The sequence below is a fragment of the Phaseolus vulgaris genome, chromosome 1 (genome assembly GCF_000499845.2).
Source record: "Phaseolus vulgaris cultivar G19833 chromosome 1, P. vulgaris v2.0, whole genome shotgun sequence".
Lineage (NCBI taxonomy): Eukaryota > Viridiplantae > Streptophyta > Magnoliopsida > Fabales > Fabaceae > Phaseolus > Phaseolus vulgaris.
This window is the reverse complement of record NC_023759.2, coordinates 33,792,173-33,815,253: the sequence shown is the minus strand read 5'-3', so window position 1 is coordinate 33,815,253 and position 23,081 is coordinate 33,792,173. Positions and strand designations below refer to the sequence as shown.

General features: G+C 35.8%; 2 protein-coding genes across 2 annotated transcripts; one reads left to right on the top strand and one right to left on the bottom strand.

Moving 5' to 3' along the window:
• The first annotated feature begins 7,966 nt into the window (after positions 1 to 7,966).
• Positions 7,967 to 9,094, top strand: LOC137815909 (uncharacterized). Its single transcript, XM_068619017.1, has 4 exons — positions 7,967 to 8,257; positions 8,340 to 8,597; positions 8,682 to 9,039; positions 9,081 to 9,094. Exons 1-4 carry the CDS (start codon positions 8,255 to 8,257, stop codon positions 9,092 to 9,094), a joined length of 633 nt encoding a protein of 210 aa, XP_068475118.1. The 5' UTR covers positions 7,967 to 8,254.
• A 1,978-nt stretch (positions 9,095 to 11,072) lies between these two features.
• LOC137816155 (laccase-4-like) lies at positions 11,073 to 12,243 on the bottom strand. The gene is made up of 2 exons (XM_068619239.1): positions 11,808 to 12,243; positions 11,073 to 11,595 (listed from the first exon to the last, which is right to left on the bottom strand). The coding sequence occupies exons 1-2, from the start codon at positions 11,953 to 11,955 to the stop codon at positions 11,078 to 11,080; spliced, it is 666 nt and encodes a 221-aa protein (XP_068475340.1). The 5' UTR covers positions 11,956 to 12,243; the 3' UTR covers positions 11,073 to 11,077.
• Between the last annotated feature and the right edge of the window lie 10,838 nt (positions 12,244 to 23,081).

Sequence of the window (23,081 nt, the reverse complement as noted above, 5' to 3'; positions counted from 1 at the left end):
CATACTACACAGGAGACTTTCAACCTCAACTCCTCGCCTTTCCAAATTGACCCTAGTAGCAATCTTATTTAACAACACCCTCCAAGCAGCAGTGACATGGGCTGAAGGTAACGCTTTACACCTCCAAAACTTATCGTACACAATTCTATTATCCCCTTCAACCTCCCTCCTTAAAGATACATACGTTGATTTAACCGAAAAACTCTGAGAACTCCCCATCCTTCCAAGCCGAACTATCCTCCTTGTCCACGTCAAACCTCAACCCTTGAAGAACCTGTAAAAGTTGACTCTTCAAAATCTTTTCCCATTCAAAAAGACTCATTCTCCAAACTAAACACCACTCTCAAACACCGTTACTCCAACCACCAAACTCTGCCAACTTAGAGGCTTTGGAAGTGCTCAAGGAAAACAACCTCGGAAAAACACACTTCAAAGCACCACCACCCACCCAATTATCCTCCCAAAAGCAAATTCTCTTCCCTTCACCAATCTTCCACAAGAAGGCATCATCAAAGCTCCTTCCCCAACCCTCCAAACCTCAAACCTCATTCAAGAAGGTAATTAAATACAAGATTTTGAGCACGTTACTACTTTCTAAAAGGGCTCAATGATGTTTATAACACCATCGAAACTTAGATCTTGCTCATGAATCCTTACTGGCATAAATTTTGTTTTTCCTCTTGTTCTCCAACAAGAGAGACATTAAAAACTTGATCAATAGTTTGCCAATAATCATACCAATTGGAAGTAACAAGGGAAGACTAGTAAAAACAACTACAATAATAATTTGAAGACACAAGAAAGAGGAAGAGCTTGTAATTCAAGTTATGGGAAACAATGCACTTATTGTAACAAGATGAATCACACAACATAAGAGTGTTTTTTTAAACACGATTTTTCACCTTCATATAAACACAAAAACAAACATGTCACTAACAATTTTTCGTTTGACATTGATTCTAATAACAGTGAAAGTAAATATGATGAAATGATAGAGATCAATCAACAAATTACGGGAAATCAGAACATTATACAACTTATTCAAGAACAAATGCAACAAATATGAAAAATCATGCAAAAACCAAATATTGGTTACACAGAAAACTAACAATCTCATTGGTGATTTAGTTGTATTTTCAGAGAAAGGTAAACAAAATCAAAACCTTTGGATTCTTGACATAGGCACTAATCATGTCATTTATACCATTTCATTATTTACCAATTATCACAAATTAAACCCATTTTTTTTCTTCAATTACCTAATGGATTTAAAGTGGAACAATGCATTTTTCAAGGCATCTCTGTATAGATAATGTTCTTTATATACCTCAATTCACTTTCAACTTAATATTTATTCAACACATGATACAAGTTTTAAACTGTAAACTTTTTTTTTTCTCATGAGTTTTGTCAAAATTAAGGATATTCATTCTTAGAAGATGATTGACAGAGTTGAGTTGCATAGTATTTGTACAAGGGTTTAAACACAATCATATTATAAACTTTGTTGATTTTGAAAAGATAAATTCTTGTAATAATGACTTAGATATTTGACATCATAGGTTTGGACTTCCTTCTCATAATGTCTTACAGTATCACTACAAGAAAATCTTAATTTAGCTGCAAACAAATATTGAAGGTCATAAGTGGACACTAAATAGTGTCCATTAAACCTTCACTAAACCTTCATTATTAAAATAAATTAAATAAGGTGTGAGGAAAGCGTGAGTTATTCCCACGTAAACTTAAAAAAAATAAAAATAATGGTTGCGTTGCTGAAATGGCAGCTACTAAAATTATAAAAATAATTAAAATTTAAATATTTGAAGGTTAAGCCCACGCTAAAAGTTTTAAAATTAAATTTAAATAATATGAAAGTTAAGCCCTCGCAAATTAAACACAAATAATTAATTTTAATTTTTCTTTCATTTTTCAATTGTGAAGAATTCTCTCCTACTCACTTCACTCCACTTTTCCTCATGAGGCATCAACAACATTCTCACATCAGCAAATTCGTGTGACGACAGAGAGCATTCAAGCATTGCGACGATGAAGAGCATTCAAGCATTGCGACGGAGAGCATTCAAGCATTGTGCCCTACCGTGTTCTTGATTGTGCCCTAACACCGTAAGTTTCACATTTCCTTTCGTTTTCAATCCATCTCGACCTCTACAGTAGCTAATTCGTGTTTCGCTATCAGTGAAAGAAGGAGGCTCAAGGCTCTTTGTGGTGGATTGGGATTGCGGAGGAACAAGCCTCACGACCACGCTTTCAACGTTGGCGAACCCTCGTTTTTGCTGCCGCAACAGAGTTGTGCCTCGTTCTACTGTGAGTTTTCTCGCTTTGTTTCTATCTTGATTTTTTTCATTAGAGTGAGGAGCCATGGGTTTAGATTTGGCTTCCTTAATCATTTTAATCATATCTCTAATGTCTCCAACCAAGGGACAGTAGGAACTCCCTTGGATACCCTGTTCCTTGAGACGCCTCTCTATCCTCTTAGGTCTCAGCCACATCCAGTTGAGTGCATTCCAAAACCACCATATCAGCACCGTAGCAATCAAAGTCTCATATATCTGTGTGACTAAGTGTACACCACATGTATCTGTGCGACTAAGTGTGTCTGGAATCATGGTCACACCAGCTCTTGCTAATTCAGAGATGATATTCCTAATAGCTCTGTCCGACTAAGTGTGAAAGCTTGCCCTCCCCTGCTTATTTCTTCCACTGCTCATTTTCTCCATCGTGATTCAAAGTACAACTATTTTATCGATTTTTAGTAGCAGTGATTTGAAGTTGGATAGCCTTAGATAACCATGAAAGGTTTGAATGAGTATAACTAGAGTTAAGTTTTCTTCTTATAGCTATAACAACGTCTTCTGGATCACTAATACCTAGGTGGATGCTTAGGTAGTGGAATGGTTTTGAAAGGTAGTGGAAGAAGCGTTGGGACATTTGAGTATCTTGCAAGACTAATTGAACTGTAGAATTGTAAGCAAGTCTATATAGCTTTGCTCTAGTCACGGTATTTAAATTGGATGGTTGTGTTCCTGTGAAGTTATAAAATACAGGAGGATTTCCAGGAAAATCATCTGTGAAAACTCCCTTAATTTTGAAGAAATGTGCTTGGAGAAGAGAAATTTTAGGCATCACAAATGTAACATTGTTGATATCTGCTACCACCCTGCTATCACTAGTACAAAATTTGAAAACAACGACTATTTATTTAGTGCGGCTTTGCGTTTAAACGCATTTGTAAAAAACGCGGTGGCATTTTTGTAATTAAATTGATTTACAAATGCGGTTCTAGGGTAAGACCGCATTTGTAATTCAATTCAGAATGAATTACAAATGCAGTCTTTACTATGACCGCAGTTGTAATTCATTTTAATTGATTTACAAATGCGGTCTTACCCTAGAACCGCATTTGTAAATCAATTTTACCCTAAAAATAGAAGCGCGCCACTGGTTTTCACTTTCACTTTCGTCTTCTCCGCTCTTCGTTTCAACGTTCTCAGCTCTCTCCGCTTTGCATTGTAAGTTTCGGCTCTCTCTGCTTCAACGTTTGTTTTCGTTTTCGTTTTTGTCATTGTCATTATTCACTTCCTTGGCATTGTCATTTCGTTTCCTTACTCGTTTTCTGCATATAGGTGGTTACTGTTCTATTGGTTCTCTGGTTTTTTCTGCTCCGCCACCGCCACTGCTTCTGTCACCGCCACTGCTTCCGCCACCGCCTTCGCCTACGCCTTCGTCTTCGTCTCCGATCACCATCAACCTAAAGGTTGGTGTTGTATTTATTTAATATTTTGAATTTATATTTAAAATTTTGAATTCATATTTAATATTTTGAATTTTTATTTTTCTGTATTATAATATATATTTAATTAATAACTAATATAACTTGGAATGTATAACTAATAACTAATAATTTATATATTTGTGTGTATTTTGAATTTTTGTATTATATAATTTCTATTTTCTTAAATTTATATTATATATAAATTCTATTTTTGTAATTATTTTTATTTTTTGCACTTTCTCTTTGCTTATCTTTCTTTTTTTTCCCTGGCATCATTTATTTTTTATAATTGTCACTTTAAACTACTTTTACTTAAATAAAAATGAATATGATATTAATCTTTATGGAATTATAATTCTATAGTGTATTAAACTTTGTTCTAGAATTTTAATTTTAGAAGTGAAATATTTAGTTAGTTGTTAATTACATTTTAATAAAAGTTTTATGTTATGTTAGTTATTGTTACTTTTAGAATAGAAATATCGTGTTTGGATTGAGTCCGGGGGTGTTCGACCCTCGGCAAATGTGTGAGATTGAAGAGAATACTAATTATTAGAAAATCCTAACTATATTCCAGAATATATAATGGATCGAAGTTGGATTAATGTTGTTCGTATAAGTGATGAGTACGAAAGGGGAGTAGAGGAATTTATACAATTTGCGCAGCGTAACGCGATTATTAGTGGTCATGATGGAGCAAAGATCAGGTGTCCGTGCGTTAACTGTTTGAATGGAAGGATACTGGATGTGAATATCATGAGGGAACACCTGCTATGTGATGGGTTTCTTCGATCTTATACAACTTGGACATGGCATGGTGAATTATTAAATTTACCACGTGTTTCCGTAACTGAAGAATATGTGGGTTCTACCATGGATGAAGCAGTACACGATGATGGAGATGATGATCGATTGGAGGACATGATTCGTGATGTGGGAGCTGAGTGTTTTGCAAAAGCGCATGGATATGAAAGTATGTCAAAAGATGCAGAGACTCCTTTGTATCCTGGATCAACTAACTTCACACGGTTGTCGGCGGTGTTAAGATTGATGAATTTGAAGGCAATAAACGGATGGACTGATAAAAGCTTCACGGAATTGCTCCAGCTGTTGAAGGATATGCTTCCAGAGGGAAATAGTCTACCTAATCGTAATTACGAGGCAAAAAAGATTCTTTGTCCAATGGGTATGGAGTACAAAAAGATACATGCATGTCCTAATGATTGTATATTATACCGGAAAGATTTTGAATTGTTGAAAAGTTGTCCGAGGTGTGGGTTATCACGTTATAAGTTGAAACAAAAAGATGATGATTCTATTGATGACATGGAAAAGCATGGACCCCCAATGAAGGTTATGTGGTATCTTCCCATCATTCCAAGGATGAAGCGTTTGTTTGCAAACCCAGACGATGCTAAGAATCTTAGATGGCATGCAGATGAGAGGAAATGCGATGGCATGTACCGACATCCAGCTGATTCTATTCAATGGAAGAAATTTGATGATGACTTTCCAGAATTTGGTAAAGAATCAAGAAATATCCGACTTGGTTTAGCTACAGACGGAATGAATCCGTTTGGTAATATGAGTACAAATCACAGTTCATGGCCTGTATTACTAGTTATTTACAACTTACCTCCTGGATTGTGCATGAAGCGAAAATACATGATGTTGTCTATGATGATATCCGGTCCGAAACAACCAGGGAATGATATTGATGTTTATCTAAGTCCCCTAATTGAAGATTTGAAGTTAATGTGGGACCAGGGTGTCGAAGTATTTGACGGATTTGCTAATGAAACTTTCAAGCTTCATGCCATGTTATTTTGCACCATCAATGACTTTCCGGCATATGGTAACTTATCAGGTTATAGTGTTAAGGGTCACAAAGCGTGTCCAATATGCGAAGAAGACACTGCTTCTCAACAATTGAAACATGGAAGGAAAACAGTATATCTTTGGCATCGGAGGTTTCTTAGAAGTCATCATCCTTACCGGAGGTTGAAAAAAGCCTTTAATGGACACTAAGAGGGTAGTGGTCCACCAACTCCATTAACCGGTGTTGAGGTTTACGAAAAGGTAAATAACATAGACCACACCTTCGGCAAGTCCAAAAAAAATTCATCTGTGACAAATATTTGGAAGAAGAAATCAATCTTCTTTGATCTTCCGTACTGGTCGAGGTTAGAAGTCAGACATTGTATAGATGTAATGCATGTTGAGAAGAATGTGTGTGATAGCTTAATTGGTACACTTCTTAACATTAACGGGAAGACGAAGGATGGTCTAAATGCTCGTTTAGATTTGATTGAGATGAACATACGCGGCGAGTTGGCACCCATACAAATGGGTAAGCGTACATATTTGCCCCCAGCCTGTTACACAATGTCAAAAGATGAAAAAATTAGTTTTTGTCAATGTCTAAAGGGTGTGAAAGTGCCACAAGGACATTCCTCAAATGTGAAGAGTCTAGTGTCAATGCAAGATTTGAAGTTAATTGGGTTGAAGTCTCATGATTGTCACATCTTGATACAACAATTGTTGCCGGTAGCTATCCGTGGGATCTTACCAAAAAATGTTAGACACACCATAACCCGTTTGTGCTCATTCTTCTCTTCCATCTGTTGTAAAGTCATTGATCCCTCAAAACTAGATGAACTTCAAAATGAAATTGTTGTTATCTTGTGTGAATTGGAAATGTTTTTTCCTCCGTCTTTTTTTGACATCATGGTTCATCTAGTGGTGCATCTGGTAAGAGAGGTTAGATTGTGTGGACCAGTGTACTTAAGATGGATGTATCCTGTTGAGCGGTATATGAAAATTTTGAAAGGTTATGTGAAAAATCATTATCGTCCAGAGGCTTCAATGATTGAAAGGTACATAGCTGAAGAAAGTATTGAATTTTGTTCAGAGTACATGACAAAAGCAAATCCAATAGGTGTTCCAGCTAATTCATGGCACCACAGGCGTTCTACAAGTAAATGTTTACGTGGTGTGAATATTGTAAGCAAATCTCGATCAGAAGTCTTGCAAGCACATTTGTACATATTGAATAACACAGATGAAGTTGTACCTTACATAGAAGCTCATAAAGCCATTGTGAAGGCAAATAACCCAAGACAAGCAGAGAAATGGGTCTTGATGGAACATAATAGAACTTTCATGCCTTGGTTTAAAGATGAGGTGTTCAAGGATTCAACGGCATCAGAGACCTTGACTTGGTTGGCTGCTGGATTGAAGTTTGATGTCATTTCATGTACAGCGTACGAAGTGAATAATTGTATATTTTACACGAAGTCCCTGGATGAAAAGAGTACAGTTCAAAATTCTGGTGTTACTCTTGAAGCCGAGTCAATGCAGTTTTCGACTTCGAAAGATACAAATCCAGTACTTGGATCAATGGCATACTATGGGTTTATAGAAGAGATATGGGAGATTGACTACACTAAGTTTTCCGTTCCAGTTTTCAAGTGTAAATGGGTTGATAATAAAAGTGGGGTTAAAATTGATGAATCAGGATTCACACTAGTGGACTTTCGAAAGATAGGGTATCGAGATGAGCAATTTATAATGGTTCAACAAGCATCTCAGGTTTTCTATGTGAAAGATCCTACGTCAGAACATTGGTATGTCGTTTTACACGGGAAAAAACAAGGGGAAGCCATAGATGATATTGAATATGGCGAAACTCGTTCATTCACACCAATGATAACTAATAAAGATGACGATGTACTTGATGATGTACATGCAACCCGTAAAGACCACAGTGAAGGAATTTACATATAAACATTCAACCCACATGCAACATGTAAATAAACATTTATAATTTTATGTATTATTTTTATATGATTTTAATTCGATGCACATTAACTAATGTTTGTTACCTAATTTTTTTAACAGAGACATGGATGACGACCAGACTCCAGTCAGACCTCGATCTGGGCGAGGTAGTAGAGGACCTACTAGATTGAAGCGTCTTGCATTGAGACGTGCTGCTGGTGTGAAGACACATGTTGACATTGACGTCAACACTGGAGTGGCTTTTGGTCCTAAGGCAGATGAGTTTATGAGCTATCTTGGAGTTGTTTCTCGTGAGAGGCTCTCCATTTTGATTAATTCATGGGATGAGGTTTCAGAGGTTGATCAGAACATGCTATGGGAGGATGTTCTGGTAAGCTTTACATTATTATTGTTATCATATAATGCTTTTTAATATTGATTAATTAATTTTAATTTCATGATGTTATTTTGCAGGCAAACTTTGACATTCCTGATGTGGAACCGCTTCGATCAAAGATATTATCCAATATCGCACTTAAATTTCGTACCTTTAAGTCAAGACTGACATCGAGATACATTTTTGGCGACCTTAAAGACGAAAATCCATGTTTAAAGTACCAACATATTGATGAAGAGACATGGCGTCTTTTTAGAGAAAGCCGTGAAAATGAGGCTTGGATGGTAAGTGAAGTAAATTTTTTGTTTATATAACATTAATAAGTTTATCTTATCTACTTCAGTTTGTTTATTTCAATTATGACAGGATCGTCGGAAGAAAGCTCAAGAGATAGCTTTGAAGAATCTTACCCCGCACGTTATGTCTCGTTCGGGGTATAGAAAACTTGAGCAAACACTGATGGTGGAAAAGGAGAAATCTCAACAGGGGACGTATTCTGAGAATGTGGAAACAGGGGTCACTTCTCCTCCACCACCTTTTCGCCATGAAAAATGGAAGAGGGCCCGAATTAAAAAGTCCGGTGCACCAAGTTCCGAGCAATCCGGGGTTATAATCGAAAAAATTGTAAGTTATTTTTGTTATTTTCAATTTTTTTAAAGCATTAATTATATTAATGATTGAAAATATGATTTTTGTGTACTCTTGCAGGATTCCTTGGAATCCGACGGTACATTTGTTGCTGAAGGTCGTCACGATATCCTGGTTGAAGCAATTGGACGACCTGAACACTCTGGTCGTGTTCGTGCCGCTGGACAAGGGGTCGGAATTAAACTTTATTTTGGAGTTTCAGAACGACAGCCATCCTCCTCCTCCAAGAAGGAAACTCAAATGAAGACTAAGTTACGTGAAGAAATAATGGAGGAGATGAGAAAGGAGACTGATTTGATGTGGCTGGAGATGAAAAAGGAGAATGATCGAATGCGACAAGAGTTTCTATCGCAACAAGTTTGTGCTAAACCGATTGAACCCCTTGTTAGTCCCACTCCCAAGAGCACAAAGGGGAGTTGTGCGGCTCCTCCAACATCAGGGGATGATATCAATGGGCAGACAGAGGATTGTGAGCTACTGGTAGTGGGCGGCAAACTTCCTCGGGTGGTGGCACTTGAAAAAGTCTATAAAAACGCCACCACCTTACATAACGTTCCTCTCTCCCCTGATGTGGCGAAGGTAACTGTTGAAAAAGTACGATTTCCTGATGCTCGTGTTCCACTACCTTCAGATGAGGTAACCACTGTGGCCGATGCATTTCAGACATTCGTTGCCTGGCCCAGAGAGCTCATTCGATCTATGCCCGAACCTCATGTAATAATTTCGTTTCATTATATTATTTTTTATTTATATTTATATATTACATATAATTTAATACAAATGTTGTTTATCTTGTAGGAACCTTTTCAGCCACCAACTCCGAAAAAGAAGCGTGAGGTTCCAGTTGACGATCCTATGGCTTCCCTACGTCTCATTGCTAGTCAGATTGGCAATGATCCTTTTCCAGTTCCGTGGGATAATACATTTTTTCAAATCAACACTGAACTGCCACTGATGATTTACAACACAGATTTATCAGAATTTATATCTGGGAACCAGGAGCTCAATATAAGTATAATTCAATTTTTTATGATGTAAGTATCTTTACCTATTATTCAATTTACTTTATGTTAAATTATTATTGATTATGCTTTAACTAAAAACTTGTAGGTTTTTGCATAGAGTCTGTATCACTGAGGGGAAGGAAAATATGTATGGATTCGTAGATCCTGCATATACTAATCCCATTGGACCAAACTCAACTGAGACTCAAGCATACATCACTAACATCCTGGAAAAAGAGGGAAAACAAATTTATTTATGCCCTTACATTAATGAGTAAGTTTAATTATATGTCATCAATTATTATTATTTCATGTTTTAAATATTTACTAACTCTTTTCAATGATCATATAGGCATCATTGGCAGTTACTTGTCTTATCAATGGTTGATAAGACTGCTGTGTGGTTCTGTTCCCTACACAAGAAGATGCCCACAAAATTTAAGGATATCATTGATACGTAAGTATAGTATAAACTTAACTTTGTATATGTTACTAATTAACCATCTACTAACGAGGTTTTTTGTATTAACCAGTTCATGGCGTGGATATAACATCCTAAAAGGTCGATCCAGATCAAATAATTTGAACTACATAAGAGTAAAGGTTTGTAATTTTTTTCTTTCTCTATTATCATTGTTTATCAATATACTAACATATTACTTTTTATTGAATTATATAGTGTAATAAACAACCAGGAAGCTATGAGTGTGGCTATTACATTATGCAATGGATGATTACCATTATAAGACTAGGTGTTAAAACTGGTTGGAAGGAGGTATATGTTAAATCATTTTTATAATTCTTGAACATATATATATCTAGAAACTAATTTATGTCAACTTTGCAATGCAGTTATTCACAGAAGAAACACCAATGAGTGAGGAAGGCATTTCATATGTTAGAGATTCTTGGTCCACATACTTCATTAATTTTTATAACTCTAGCATAAGTAAACAACATTAGTGGTTTTATTATATGTAATTTGATCACTTGTAAATGTACATTTTGATGATTTCAATTGGTTACTACATTTTTGTATTTGTCTGGCTGGGTTTAATCATTATGCAGGTTATTTAAATATATGGTTTCTGCACAAAACAGGATGTACCAAAAAAAAAAAAACACTATTTACAAATGCGGTCATTTACCAAGACCGCATTTGTAAATAGTGAATTCGCATTTACAAATGCGGTCTTAGTAAATGACCGCATTTGTAAATAGTGATTTATGAATGCGGTCTTGGTAAAAACCGCATTCATAAATCCTAAACCCCAAACCCACTCCCTAATTCAGAATAATATACAAATGCGGTTATCTAAAATGACCGCATTTGTAAATGTGATTTATGAATGCGGTCATAGGACCGCATTTGTAAATTCCAGATTTACAAATGCGTGTTGATCAAATGCGGTTCTATGACCGCATTTGTAAATTTAAAATAGCCGCATTTGTTTAACTTATCTGCACTAGTGTATTATTCAAACAAGTAGCACAAGGGTTGATACCAAGACTAACAGTGAAGAGCAAGTTTCTATCAATCTTCAAAGGGACTCTGGCTGGATACTTTTTAGAGTTTAAGCTTCTGAGAGAGTCAGTGAAACTGGTAGCAAGAATGGTGGAATTTTTGGGAGGCATGGAAGTGAGGGTGGTGAGGCTGGAACTAAGGGTGCCTGAATAGTGTAATATGGCAGTGGCAGTCTTGTTGTCTACTGCAATAGGAGCATCCATGAAAGGAGAGGCTGCAACCAAGTATTTTCCAGCTGCATGTTTGGTTGTTAGAAGCACATTTGTGGTCTGGCCGGGTGTTATGACAATGGTATCAGTTTTGAATGGTTTTGTGTAGACTGCATCAACTTCAACAACAGTGAGTTCATGACCAGCAATTTTAAAGAAAAGCTCTTCATTGAGTGCAGCATTGATGATTCTTAGCAAGTAGATGTTTCCTGGTTGAACATCCAACTTAAATCCTTCTGCACACCAAAGAAAGTTTTTTTGTTTTCAAACATTCTTCTTACAAATATTTGAAGACCAAAAATAAAGAGAAATAAGATGTGACTTTTGAGTTTGCCATTTTTTTCCTTTGGCTTTAGGTATTGAGTAGAACTTGTTAATTGCAATTTTTGAGTCACATTGGCTTGGTCTAATCACACCAAAAGGCTAGAGTTTAGTAATCTGACTTTACCTTGTGAAGCACAGCCTTGGACAGGTCCTGGATGACCATTGATTGTGTGAGCATCAGAGACATTAGGTGCCAAACCAGATTTCAAAGCTTCATTTATTACAACCTCAGTATCTGATTTCCACCATTCACCACATTGGGTTCTTGTCATTTAGGTGTGAATCTCTTGAGAAACTCTTTTATCTGTTATCATCAATGAATGTATTTAGCGGAATGTCTGTAGTGTGTTCTGTAGTTTATGTATGCATTAAAGCCACCTTATAACAACTGGCTATGTTTACTTAAGGCCCTCTTAGTAGAAACTACTTTTAAGCACTATAGTCTATAGCACTATTTTTAATAATTCTTCTCTTTTCCTTCATTTATCTCTCTTTTTTTACAATAATGTTCACAATTGATGGTTGAGCTTTATGATGTTATAATTTTAGTTGTATTTGGATGAAGCCCCAACATCATTCTCAACATCTTAGAAACTATTATGGTCTGTGTTGAGCCTTTTGGCTGCAGGAAGTGGTAGCTGCTTACTAGTATCAAATATCAGTAAGTTGACTTTTACTTAAATATATATTCTTGAAAGAGATGGTGGCAAGGCAACTACTCCTAGTTCAAGATCTTTAATTATGAATTTCAGTTCATTGTTCTTTTGCAGCCACCAAGATATCACTGTACATGTATATTAGCTTGTTTGGAAGAAAATACTAAAAGGGGCTTATTTTGAAACCCTTAATTTCTGCAAATTTCTACTAGTAAAAAGACAACAAAAATTCTACATAAATCATTATTTGGTTAAATTTCTTGGTAGTCCTTGTAGTTTAACAAATTTTACATTTTAATTCTTATATGAAAGACCATCAATTTTAGATTTTATGCATTGTATTTTTAATCTTCTTTAGTCATTATGAATTTAGATAACAGTGAAATGTATGCTATAACTAATTAAACTTAATTCTTATTATCCTTTATAACATCTCATACAAAGACACCAAATAATACAAACATCTTCTTTTGTTTTTTAGTTTTTAACTTATAAAAAAAAAAGCAAATTAAAAAATATTAATATTTAATATTTAAAATCTAAACTTTTATTTAAAAGTGGAGTTCAATAGCTGCTTTTTTTAGTTTTTAATTTATCAATTTTTTAATGTTTTTTTTCTTTTTAATGCTATTGCAAAAAAAAAATTAAAAAAAATTAATATTTAATATTTAAAATCTAAACTTTTATTTAAAAGTGGAGTTCAATAGCTGCCAAAAATAGTGCATACAAAAAAAAAATTATGTGTCCACATATCCAAGGTTAAGCCCATTCTAATTTCATTGTCACTTTACCTAGGTCAAGCCCTCGCTTTATTCTAATTTTATTGTGCCACTATCCAAGGCTAAGCCTAAGCTTTATTTTTAATTTTATTGTCCCCTTATCCAAGGCTAAGCCCACGCTAATTTTATTGTCCCCCTAGCTAAGCCTAAGCCCTCACTTTCTGCCCAAGGCTAAGCCCCCGCTTAAGTTAACATTTGTAATTTTTTTTGTTGGCAACTTGTAGGCAAAACCCACGCAAGCCAAATTATTGCGACGCCACGCACCCGACATTTTTTTTTTGCGACGGGGATATTAGCTTCAAAGTCACGTTAATTGCATCTTTGCGTGGGCTTTTTGTGATTAATGTCCGCCTTTGGCCCAATCTAATAAAAGTTTTTTTTGTAGTGTATACAGTACTTGGCTAAACAACATAGGTTCTCAAAGTAAAATGTTTCTAAACATATTATTGATCTTATACATATGGGGTTGGCCCAAATGCTTCTATCAATATATGGGGTTCTATCAATATGCCTTCCATGGGGTTCTATCAAAATATATGGGGTTGGCTCAAATGCTTCTATCAATATATGGGGTTCTATCAATATGCCTTCCATGGGTTCTATCAAAATATTATTGTTTCTAAAATGCTTGGCTCAAATTAATATATTGGGTTCTATCACTATGCCTTCCATGGAAAAAAAAAAATATTTTTTGTTGATGACTTTAGTAGATATACTTAGATTTTTCTTATGAAGAATAAAACCGATATTAAACCTGCTCTGTTAAAATTTATCACTCTTATGTAAAATCAATTCAACACTAAAATAAATGTTATTATATCTTATTGTGGCTAGGAGTTTGCTTGAAATGATTTGTACCATAAAATGGGTATTGTACACCAAACTAGTGGTGTAAAAACTCCCTAACAAAATGTTGTCGTAGAAAGACCCACACATTCTTAATGTAACTCAAAGTCTTTTTTTTTTAATCCAGCTTACCTACTAGTTTTTTGTCTTATGCCTTATCTCACGTTATTCACCTTATAAATAAAATTCCTACGGTTGCTCTGAATAATAAAACTCCTTACGAGTTTTTTTCATAAGAAACTTAATAATCTTACTAGTCAAAAGGTTTTCATATCTCTTTGTTTTGTTTATACTCTTGAAAGAGATGGACATAGTTTCACCCTATAGGAAAGAAATGTGATTTTATAAGATAAAAAATTGGAACAAAAGGATACATTATTCTTGACATTAAGGGTATGTTTGCTTCTGTGGATGTATTGTTCTCAAGCAAAGAAGTGAGAGGATATTTTTCATTTGGATCTAGGGTTTTGTGAGGAAGAGAAGGAGAAGATATGCCTTTTTTTTATCGGCAAGAAAAAATAAATAAATATGAACCACTTTAGGGGTGACTCAACCCTTATACATAACCATAACACAACAGGTCCTCAAAACCCCTTCTAACCTACCTAATCCTTATAAACTTAAAATAACAAACACCCCAACCAAAGGAATAAACCTTGCAAACGCTCACTTAATTGAAAACATACAAGCCACAGGATCAATGCACCACTCAGAATAAGTGAAACAAGCAAAATCAGATTTAGATGTTATTCAAGACCAAACCTTTAACTGAGTCAAGGTAAACATTTTTGAATGATCGATCACTCCACCTTGGAAAATATGTTTATTCTTGTGCTTCCAGATTTCATTTACTACTGCAATCCAAATGCTACTCAAAACAACTTTAACCTGGGCAGAAGCATTTAACAAATTAAACTGCAAGAAGTGAGAAATTGGATCAACATGATCAACTGACGAAATCCCCAACCATGTAAAACACTGTTTCTAGACAAGCCAAGTAATCCTGCATTCAAAAAATAGAAGATTTGTCGACTCCACATCCATCCTGCAAAAACTACAGAGGTTGCTATCAACCGAAACCCAACGCCTTTCCAAGTTAACTTTTGTAGCAACTGAATTAAACAACACCCTCCAAGCAGTAAACTGGGCTGAAGGCAAAGCATAAGACTTACAAAGGGAGACAAACAGACTATCTCCATCATAGGGGCCTCTTAAATGAGCATAGGTAGACTTTATCGAAAACCCACTATCCTTACCTACCTTCCAAACCTGGCTATCTTCAATACTCAAGACCAGGGCCTTTCCATGCACCTCTTGTAAAAGTTGGGCTTCCTGACTATTTTCCCAATCAAATAGACCTCTCCTCCAAAGTAATTTCACTCCACACTATCGTTAACCCACTCCCAGCAAGACTCTAAATAACCTTCTTTATTACCACATAAAGAATATAGTCTTGGGAATTTACTTTAAAAATCTTCGTTGCCCACCCAAACATCTTTCCAGAACAAGATATCCTTCTCGTTTCCCACTCTCCACTCACAATTGTTCTCAAAGGTTCTACCTCATTCCTCCATCCCCCAAACCCCTTTCAAATCTATCCACCAGTTGGAATCCTTAACATTACTCCTTTGTTCTTGCAAGATTCTCCAACCTCCGTATTTAGAGTCTAGAATTTCCTTCCATAAACCACCATTCTCGGTCTCCAGACGCCAAATCCACTTTCCCAGCAGAGCGACATTGAAAAGCCTTAAGTTCAAAATACCAAGACCGCCAACTTCTCTAGGCTCGCAAGCCTTTTTCCACGAAAACCACACTATTTTCCTTCCTTCTGAACCCCAACCCCACAAAAACCTTCTCTGAATTTTTTCAATCTCCTTTAGCACAGCAGAAGGCAACTTAAACATAGAAAAATAGAAAAGCGGGATAGAAGAAAGAACCGACTTAATGAGACAAACTCTCCCGGCCAACGAAAGAAATCTACCTTTCCATCTTCCCAACCTACTCTTAACTCTTTCAAGCACTTCGTCCCAAAATGAGACTCGCTTGTGGCTCCCCCCCACAAGCAACCCCAAGTATTTGAAAGGAGTTTTCATCACTTCGCAATTAAGGATTGCAGCAAACTGCTGAATCATAGTGTGGTCAACCCCCACCTACTCTTCGAAAAATTGACCTTCAAACCAGAGGCTAATTCAAAATAGTGCAGAATGACTTTCAAATTGCAAACAGATTTAAAGTTAGCTTCACAAAGAAACAGAGTATCATCCGCATATTGAAGCATGTTTACCTTAACCTTTTGTACCCCAACCTCCAGACTCTCCACCAGATTCTTCTCTATAGCTTTCCTTACAACACCTGTCAATCTTTCCGCCACAATAAGAAAAAGAAAAGGCGCAAGAGGGTCGCCTTGACGTAAACACCTCTTTAGGTAAAACTCTGAAGTAGGACTCCCATTTATAAGCGCTGACACAGAGGAAGACTCCAAACAGGATTTAATCCACCTGATCCATTTTTCGCAGAAGCCTAACCTTCCGAGCATGTAATATAAAAACTCCCAACTTACAGAGTCATATGCCCTTTTGTAATCAACTTTAAAGTAAACACAACTCTTCTTCCTCCGCTTCACCTCCTCTAAAACCTCATTGACCACGAGGACACTATCCAATAAGCCCCTTCCTTCCAAGAAAACAAATTGCCTCATATCAATCAACTTACTTATCACCTTCTTCAGCCTAAGAGACAAAACCTTTGAAACGATTTTGTATAAACAACTTACCAGAGAGATAGGTCTGAAGTCACTTAATTGTTGCGGGTTGTCAATCTTGGGAACGAAACAGATGAAAGACACATTTGACCCTCTGGGCCAACTGCCTCTATCTGCAAACTCATTCACTACCTTCAAAACATCCTCTTTTAAAATCTCCCAACAAAACTTTAAAAAGCCAAAGTTAAACCCGTCGGGATCAGGACTCTTCGAGCTTTCACAACTCCATATTGCAAATTTAACTTCTTCTTCAGATATATCTTCGACCAACATTCTATTCTCCTCCACAGAAACTGAGTTAAACTGGACATTATCCAACCTGACAGGAACCCCATCAACTCCATCAAATCGAGATTTAAAAAAACTCCTAACCTGATCTTTTACCACCTCTTTATCATCACACCATAGACCGTCCACGAAAACTCCATTTAAACCATTCCTCGTCCTCCTCCACTTGACAACCGAATGGAAAAAACTTGTATTAAGGTCTCCATGTTCAAACCCTAAACCCTGTTGTTATCATAACACAAGTATATTTTGTGCACGAGATTACTACATATATTCCCTTTTACACCAAATTAGGATTACCCACCTTCTTCAAAAGGCTTACAAGTTCTTTGATCATATAATCATTTTTATTATACTTATTATTATTAACATAATTTATACATATTAATATAATTATTATTATTATTAATAAAATAAATTATATTCATATTATTAATATTATTAATATTTATGAATATTATTCATATAATTAATATTTATTAATATTATTCATATTATTAATATTTATTAATATTATTCATATTATTAATATTTATTAATATTATTCATATTATTAATATTATTATTATTAATATTATTATTATTATTAATATTATTATTATTAATATTATTATTAACATTATTAATATTATTATTATAATTAAAATTATTATAAATATTATCATTAATATTATTATTGTAATTAAAATGATTCTAAATATTATTATTAATATTATTATAAATATTATTAATATTATTATGAATATTATTATAAATATTATTAATATTATATTCATATTATTAATATTATATTCATATTATTAATATTAATATTATATTCATATTATTAATATTATATTCATATTATTAATATTAATATTATATTCATATTATTAATATTATATTCATATTATTAATATTAATATTATATTCATATTATTAATATTAATATTATATTCATATTATTAATATTAATATTGTTAATAATAATAAGTATAATAAAAATCATAATCATGCTAAAGCTTTTGCTTGGTGTAGTGTTTAAATTTTATCTGAGTTATTTTGGTGCCAAAATTTACATACGAAAAAATTCGTATGTAATACCTGTTTACATACGGATTTAGCCTTCCCGCTCCATGGCGCCAAAAGTTACATACGGATTCCGTATGTAATGCCTGTTTACATATGGAAAAAAATCCGTATGTAATGTTTATTTTACATACGGATTTTGATCCGTATGTAATTCGCATTTTTCTTGTAGTGATAGACCTATTGTCTCTACCCCCACAGGAAACTCCTTTGTATACTTTTGATCTTGTTACAAACCGAAACCAGAGCTTTAAAGAAAGACAAATAAAACAGGGGGATGGATGTAAAGACTGATTTGATCAAGCAGATTCTTCCTGCCATAGACAAGAATTTCCCTTTCCAAGAACTCAGTCTAGCATTGATTATATTGACTACAGGCTCCCAAAATTGTGCCTTCCTTGGATTACCTCTTATTTCTATACCCAAATACTTGAAAGGAATCTGCATGGTATTGCAGTTTAAAGTCTTCGCATAGGTTTCTAATGTATACCTATCCACATTCACACCTGCCAACTTCAATTTGTGGAAATTAATTTTCAACCCAGAAACAAGTTCAAAGCATCTTAGGATCATCTTGATAGAGAAAATATTGGAGAAGAAGTCTTCACACATGAATAGGGTGTTGTCTGCGAATTGTAACATACTGCACTCTATTTCTCTCCTCCCCACCTTCACACCTGTGAGCATATTTTGCTTAGACGCTTACCTCACTAGCCCAGCCAAGCCTTCAGCTACCACAAGAAATAAGAACGGAGCCAAAGGATCTCCCTGTCTCAACCCTCTTGAGGGTTTAAATTCCTCAGACGGACTTCCATTAACTAACACTGAAATAGAAGACGATTTCAAGTACCCTGTAACCCACTTTATCCATTTGCTATGAAACCCCAACCTGTGTAGCATATCAAGTAAAAAATTCCACCTTATCGAATCATATGCCTTCTCGTAGTCCACCTCAAAGCAAAGTGCACTCCTCTGATTCCTCCTCACCTCCTCAAAGCCTTAGCTTCCCTACGTACTCCTTCCGGTTCCTCACACCATTGGCCCCCAACTTCCACACCTTTGACTTCATTTTTAAGTCTTCTCCATCTTATAGCCGAGTGATAGAATCTGGAATTCATGTCCCCGGACTTGAACCAGTTTGCTCTTGCTTTTTTCTTGGAAAGGGAATCCAGCTTATTATCAACCATCCTCAATTGACTAAGTAATTCCATTCTTCTCAGTCTACTGTTTTCCTCAAGTACTTCATTATCATCCTTCACATGAAGGTCCTCAATTTCCTTTACAATACGCTTCTGATTTGACTGTAAACATCTAATCACATTCTTATTCCAATCTTTAAGGTCACCCTTCAAAAGTTGAAGTTTATCCTTGAAGTTAGATATACTATTCCCCTGGACACTGTATGTACCCCATTTCTCCTTCACATACTCCTTGAACCTTGGCTCCATGAACCATGCATCTATAAAACGAAAGGGTTTAGGGCCCCAATCTTTGACCCCAGACTTCGCTACAATAGCACAATGATCTAACACAATTCTTGGTTGCTCGTATTGCTTGTAAGAAGACCATCTTTGAAGCCACTCTTCAAAAATAAGGAATCTATCCAACCTACTTTTAGCAGTACCATTTGATTTGAATCAAGTATATTTTTTACCCACACATGGAATGTTTATCAAGCGGTTTGTGTCAATAAAAAAATTAAAGCCACTTATTTCCTTCTTCTGGCTGGGGCTTCCTCTTAAACCTTTTCTTTCATCTTCTTTTCTTACGACATTAAAGTCACCGCAAAAACATCCTACCATGTTTTGATAAGACCTCTTGAAAGACGTTAAGGCTTCCCTAAACAGAACTTTATCTGTGTAGTTGCACGCTGCATAAACATTAACCACAAAACACATACAACTTGATTTGATATGATGACCTACTACTGCGATGAATCCGTTTCCCATGACATGCGAATCGTAATTGAATTTTTCTTTGTGCCACATAGATAACATACTCCCTGCCCTATTGTCTCTTTCATTATGCATCCAACCAATATTGTTATCCCCCTAAAGCGAAAAACATCTATGGTCTGAGATAGACGTAGTTTTTGTCTCCTATAAACATACAAATTCTACACCCTCCTTGGCTACAATATGTTTCACATATTTACTCCCCCCCCCCCAAGCCCCTAATATTAAGATTTACTATGATCATTATACAGCATGACGAGAACCCTCCTCACACAGTTTTTTGCCTTCCTTATCCCTTTCCTCCATACCCTCTAATTCAACTACTACATCCACCTCCTCCCCTGAACATCTCACACCTAACTGTTTTCCCGCATCCCATATATGCACAGATTCAACCACATTATCCTCAAACCTTAACCAGTTATTATAGTGTATAATATCACTTTCAGACTCAGCAAAAGAACAACAGCTTAACCTGGATGAGGAATTAATTCCATAGTGAAGAGGACCCAATCCTCCCTTGGATCTCCATCGTAAGCGAGATTGCTTCGTGCCCTGTTCCCAAATATCGCGCAATCTTCGAACATTCACCAGTGTTTTGCATTCTTCTTCCACAATTGCATCTTTTTTTCCCTTGACCGGATTTCTCCGCTCCGACAACGAACTACCCACGCTGCTCGTTTTGCCCTGAGTACTGTTATGGTTGAACGCAGAATCAGGCGATGATCCTCCTTCAGTCTCGCCTCTTCGAATAGGATCGCCTGGGTGGCCATAGGCAAGTTTGCGCTCCACCTTCGTATTTGCCTCTCCGAAGAAATTAATTGACGACTCCGAAGCCGAGTTCGTGCTCCCAGCAATTGACGATGACAAATTCCTTAGCCCATTTCTTGCACAAACGTCTTCCGACCCGACCCTAACTCTCTGGTTCTCTAGGCCCATTAGCCCAATATTTTTATCCTGGACTTTGGAAAATTGGGTCGCACTATTTTCGGGTTCATCTGGATGAAAGTTAAAACATTGGATAAAACGCATTAGGTCAGCCACCGAATTTTAAATGAGAGAGAAAATTGTGTTGACCTTCTCTGGCTCAAATAAAGCTGCCCCATTACTGAAATTCCCTTGCTCATGCATTACCTTATTTGTGTAATGTAATTCACTTTTGCTCTTACTCTCCCTTTCTGCCTTATTATGTTCCTTCATTTGTTTCAAATTTGTCTCTAGAGATAACCAGGATTTTCTAACCTCCTTAGCCTCCTCGTCCTGCCGGGAAGTGATGACGGCGTCACCATCTCCTTCATCAAACGCTTTTTCCGAAAAGATGGTCTCCTCAATGAAGGTATCCATTGATGAAATGTTATCCGAGGAAGCATAGTTATGAACAGTACAATTGCATACTCCTCCATCTTTGTTGGGTTCCTCCTCAACAATATTAATGTTATATATTTGACCATTAATTCGGTAACCTTCTGAAACTTCCACTTTACAAGATTTCAACACCCGTATTTGAATGTGTGCGTACTCCAGTTTCTCTGCTCGGTGGCTTCCTCGATGCTTATCAGCTGTGCCACTTCTCCAACAACCTTAGACAGAAAATCCTTATTCCACATAGTTATGGGTAAATCGTAGCACCTGACCCATGCTAGTTTGTGACCCGCTACAAAAGATTCAGACCTGGGTTCTATATCCTCGAACACACTTGTGAACCAGTTGTTGTTTAGCTTGATGATATCTTCCACCCGTTCTCCTTCCTTCGGGGTTAAAAGCACAAGGTTGTCACTCATATATCTCACCTTAATCATAATCATCCCTCCTTTGATAAACTCTTCATGTATCAACTCGAAGTTCATATTTGGTATCATCCACCCAACTGCACTATTAGATATCCAAGGTAGAACTTTTGATGTAGTCTCAATGATTGGACCTTTCCACTGATCTTGTGAAAATTTCCTAACTACATCAGCATATGACTGTTTCAAGTTAAGGTTCCTCCGGGCACCCTTCTCTTTTACTTCTCTCCAAACCTCCTTGCTCTTCGGCTGCCTCTGTGCATAGTTATGATGAATCGTACCCTTACTATTCGCACATGGTGCCACACCATGATGAGCATTCCCATTTCTCCTATATTTTGGCAAGTTCACATAAAGTTTCATATTGCCAATATATATCTGGTCCAGCTCTTTCTCCAATCTGAGTTCATGTGGCACCGTAAAAAATATCACAAACCTAAACCTTCTTCCCCATCTGTTTCTACGTTCAGAGATGAACACCTATTTCACCCTAGCCCATCTTTAAAAGATTTTCAGCATATCATATTCACCATGAGTACTTGGGAAGTTTGAGAAGAAGAATGTAAAACATGATTTTGAGGACATAAGATTTGTATGTGGTACAGGTTTCTCCTCTGCTCTCCCCAACGCCACCCTCTGTTTCCTCTGCTCCTCATCCTCCTAGATTAGGATATTACTCAAATTTACTTTTAATCATTTATGCAACTTATTTATTCAACACAACAACTCATAATACCTTCCTAAAGGATCCCACAAGTTAGGGTGCCGAAGATATATTCATACACGCCTATACATAAATACTTAGATGGATACCCATAAATAATTGAAATATATATTTATATTCATGAAAACATGGGACAACGACCAATATTTAGGAAACCATGTGTTAAATTACACAATATCTAAGAAACCATTACATATAGAATTTGAATTGTAATCGTAGAAACTGTTGTGTTTTGAGCTAGCATGACAATAATGATGATTACAGTCTTTTGCAATAACTGATGTAGTGTTAGTTACGACAAAGTAGGAGAAGTGCTAAAGAATCTATGTTTCTTTTCTTATTATTAAAACATAGAAGGTGAGATCCTCTTTATTTTTTTATAAAGGTTGAGATACTTATTTTTTACTAATAAAAAAAATGGGGACAAGGACCAAAGTTTTTAAATTGAGTAAACTATCATTTATTACATAATTAAGGTAATTTATTACATAGTTATATGTCATTATAATATGTTCTATTTTCAGGATTAAAAAT

Coding starts and splice junctions, on each gene's coding strand:
- LOC137815909 (XM_068619017.1), top strand. Junction 8,598..8,681: donor GGGTTATAATCGAAAAAATT/GTAAGTTATTTT, acceptor GTACTCTTGCAG/GATTCCTTGGAATCCGACGG.
- LOC137816155 (XM_068619239.1), bottom strand. CDS start 11,955: ATGACAAGAACCCAATGTGGTGAATGGTGGAAATCAGATACTGAGGTT. Junction 11,596..11,807: donor CCAAGGCTGTGCTTCACAAG/GTAAAGTCAGAT, acceptor TTTGGTGTGCAG/AAGGATTTAAGTTGGATGTT.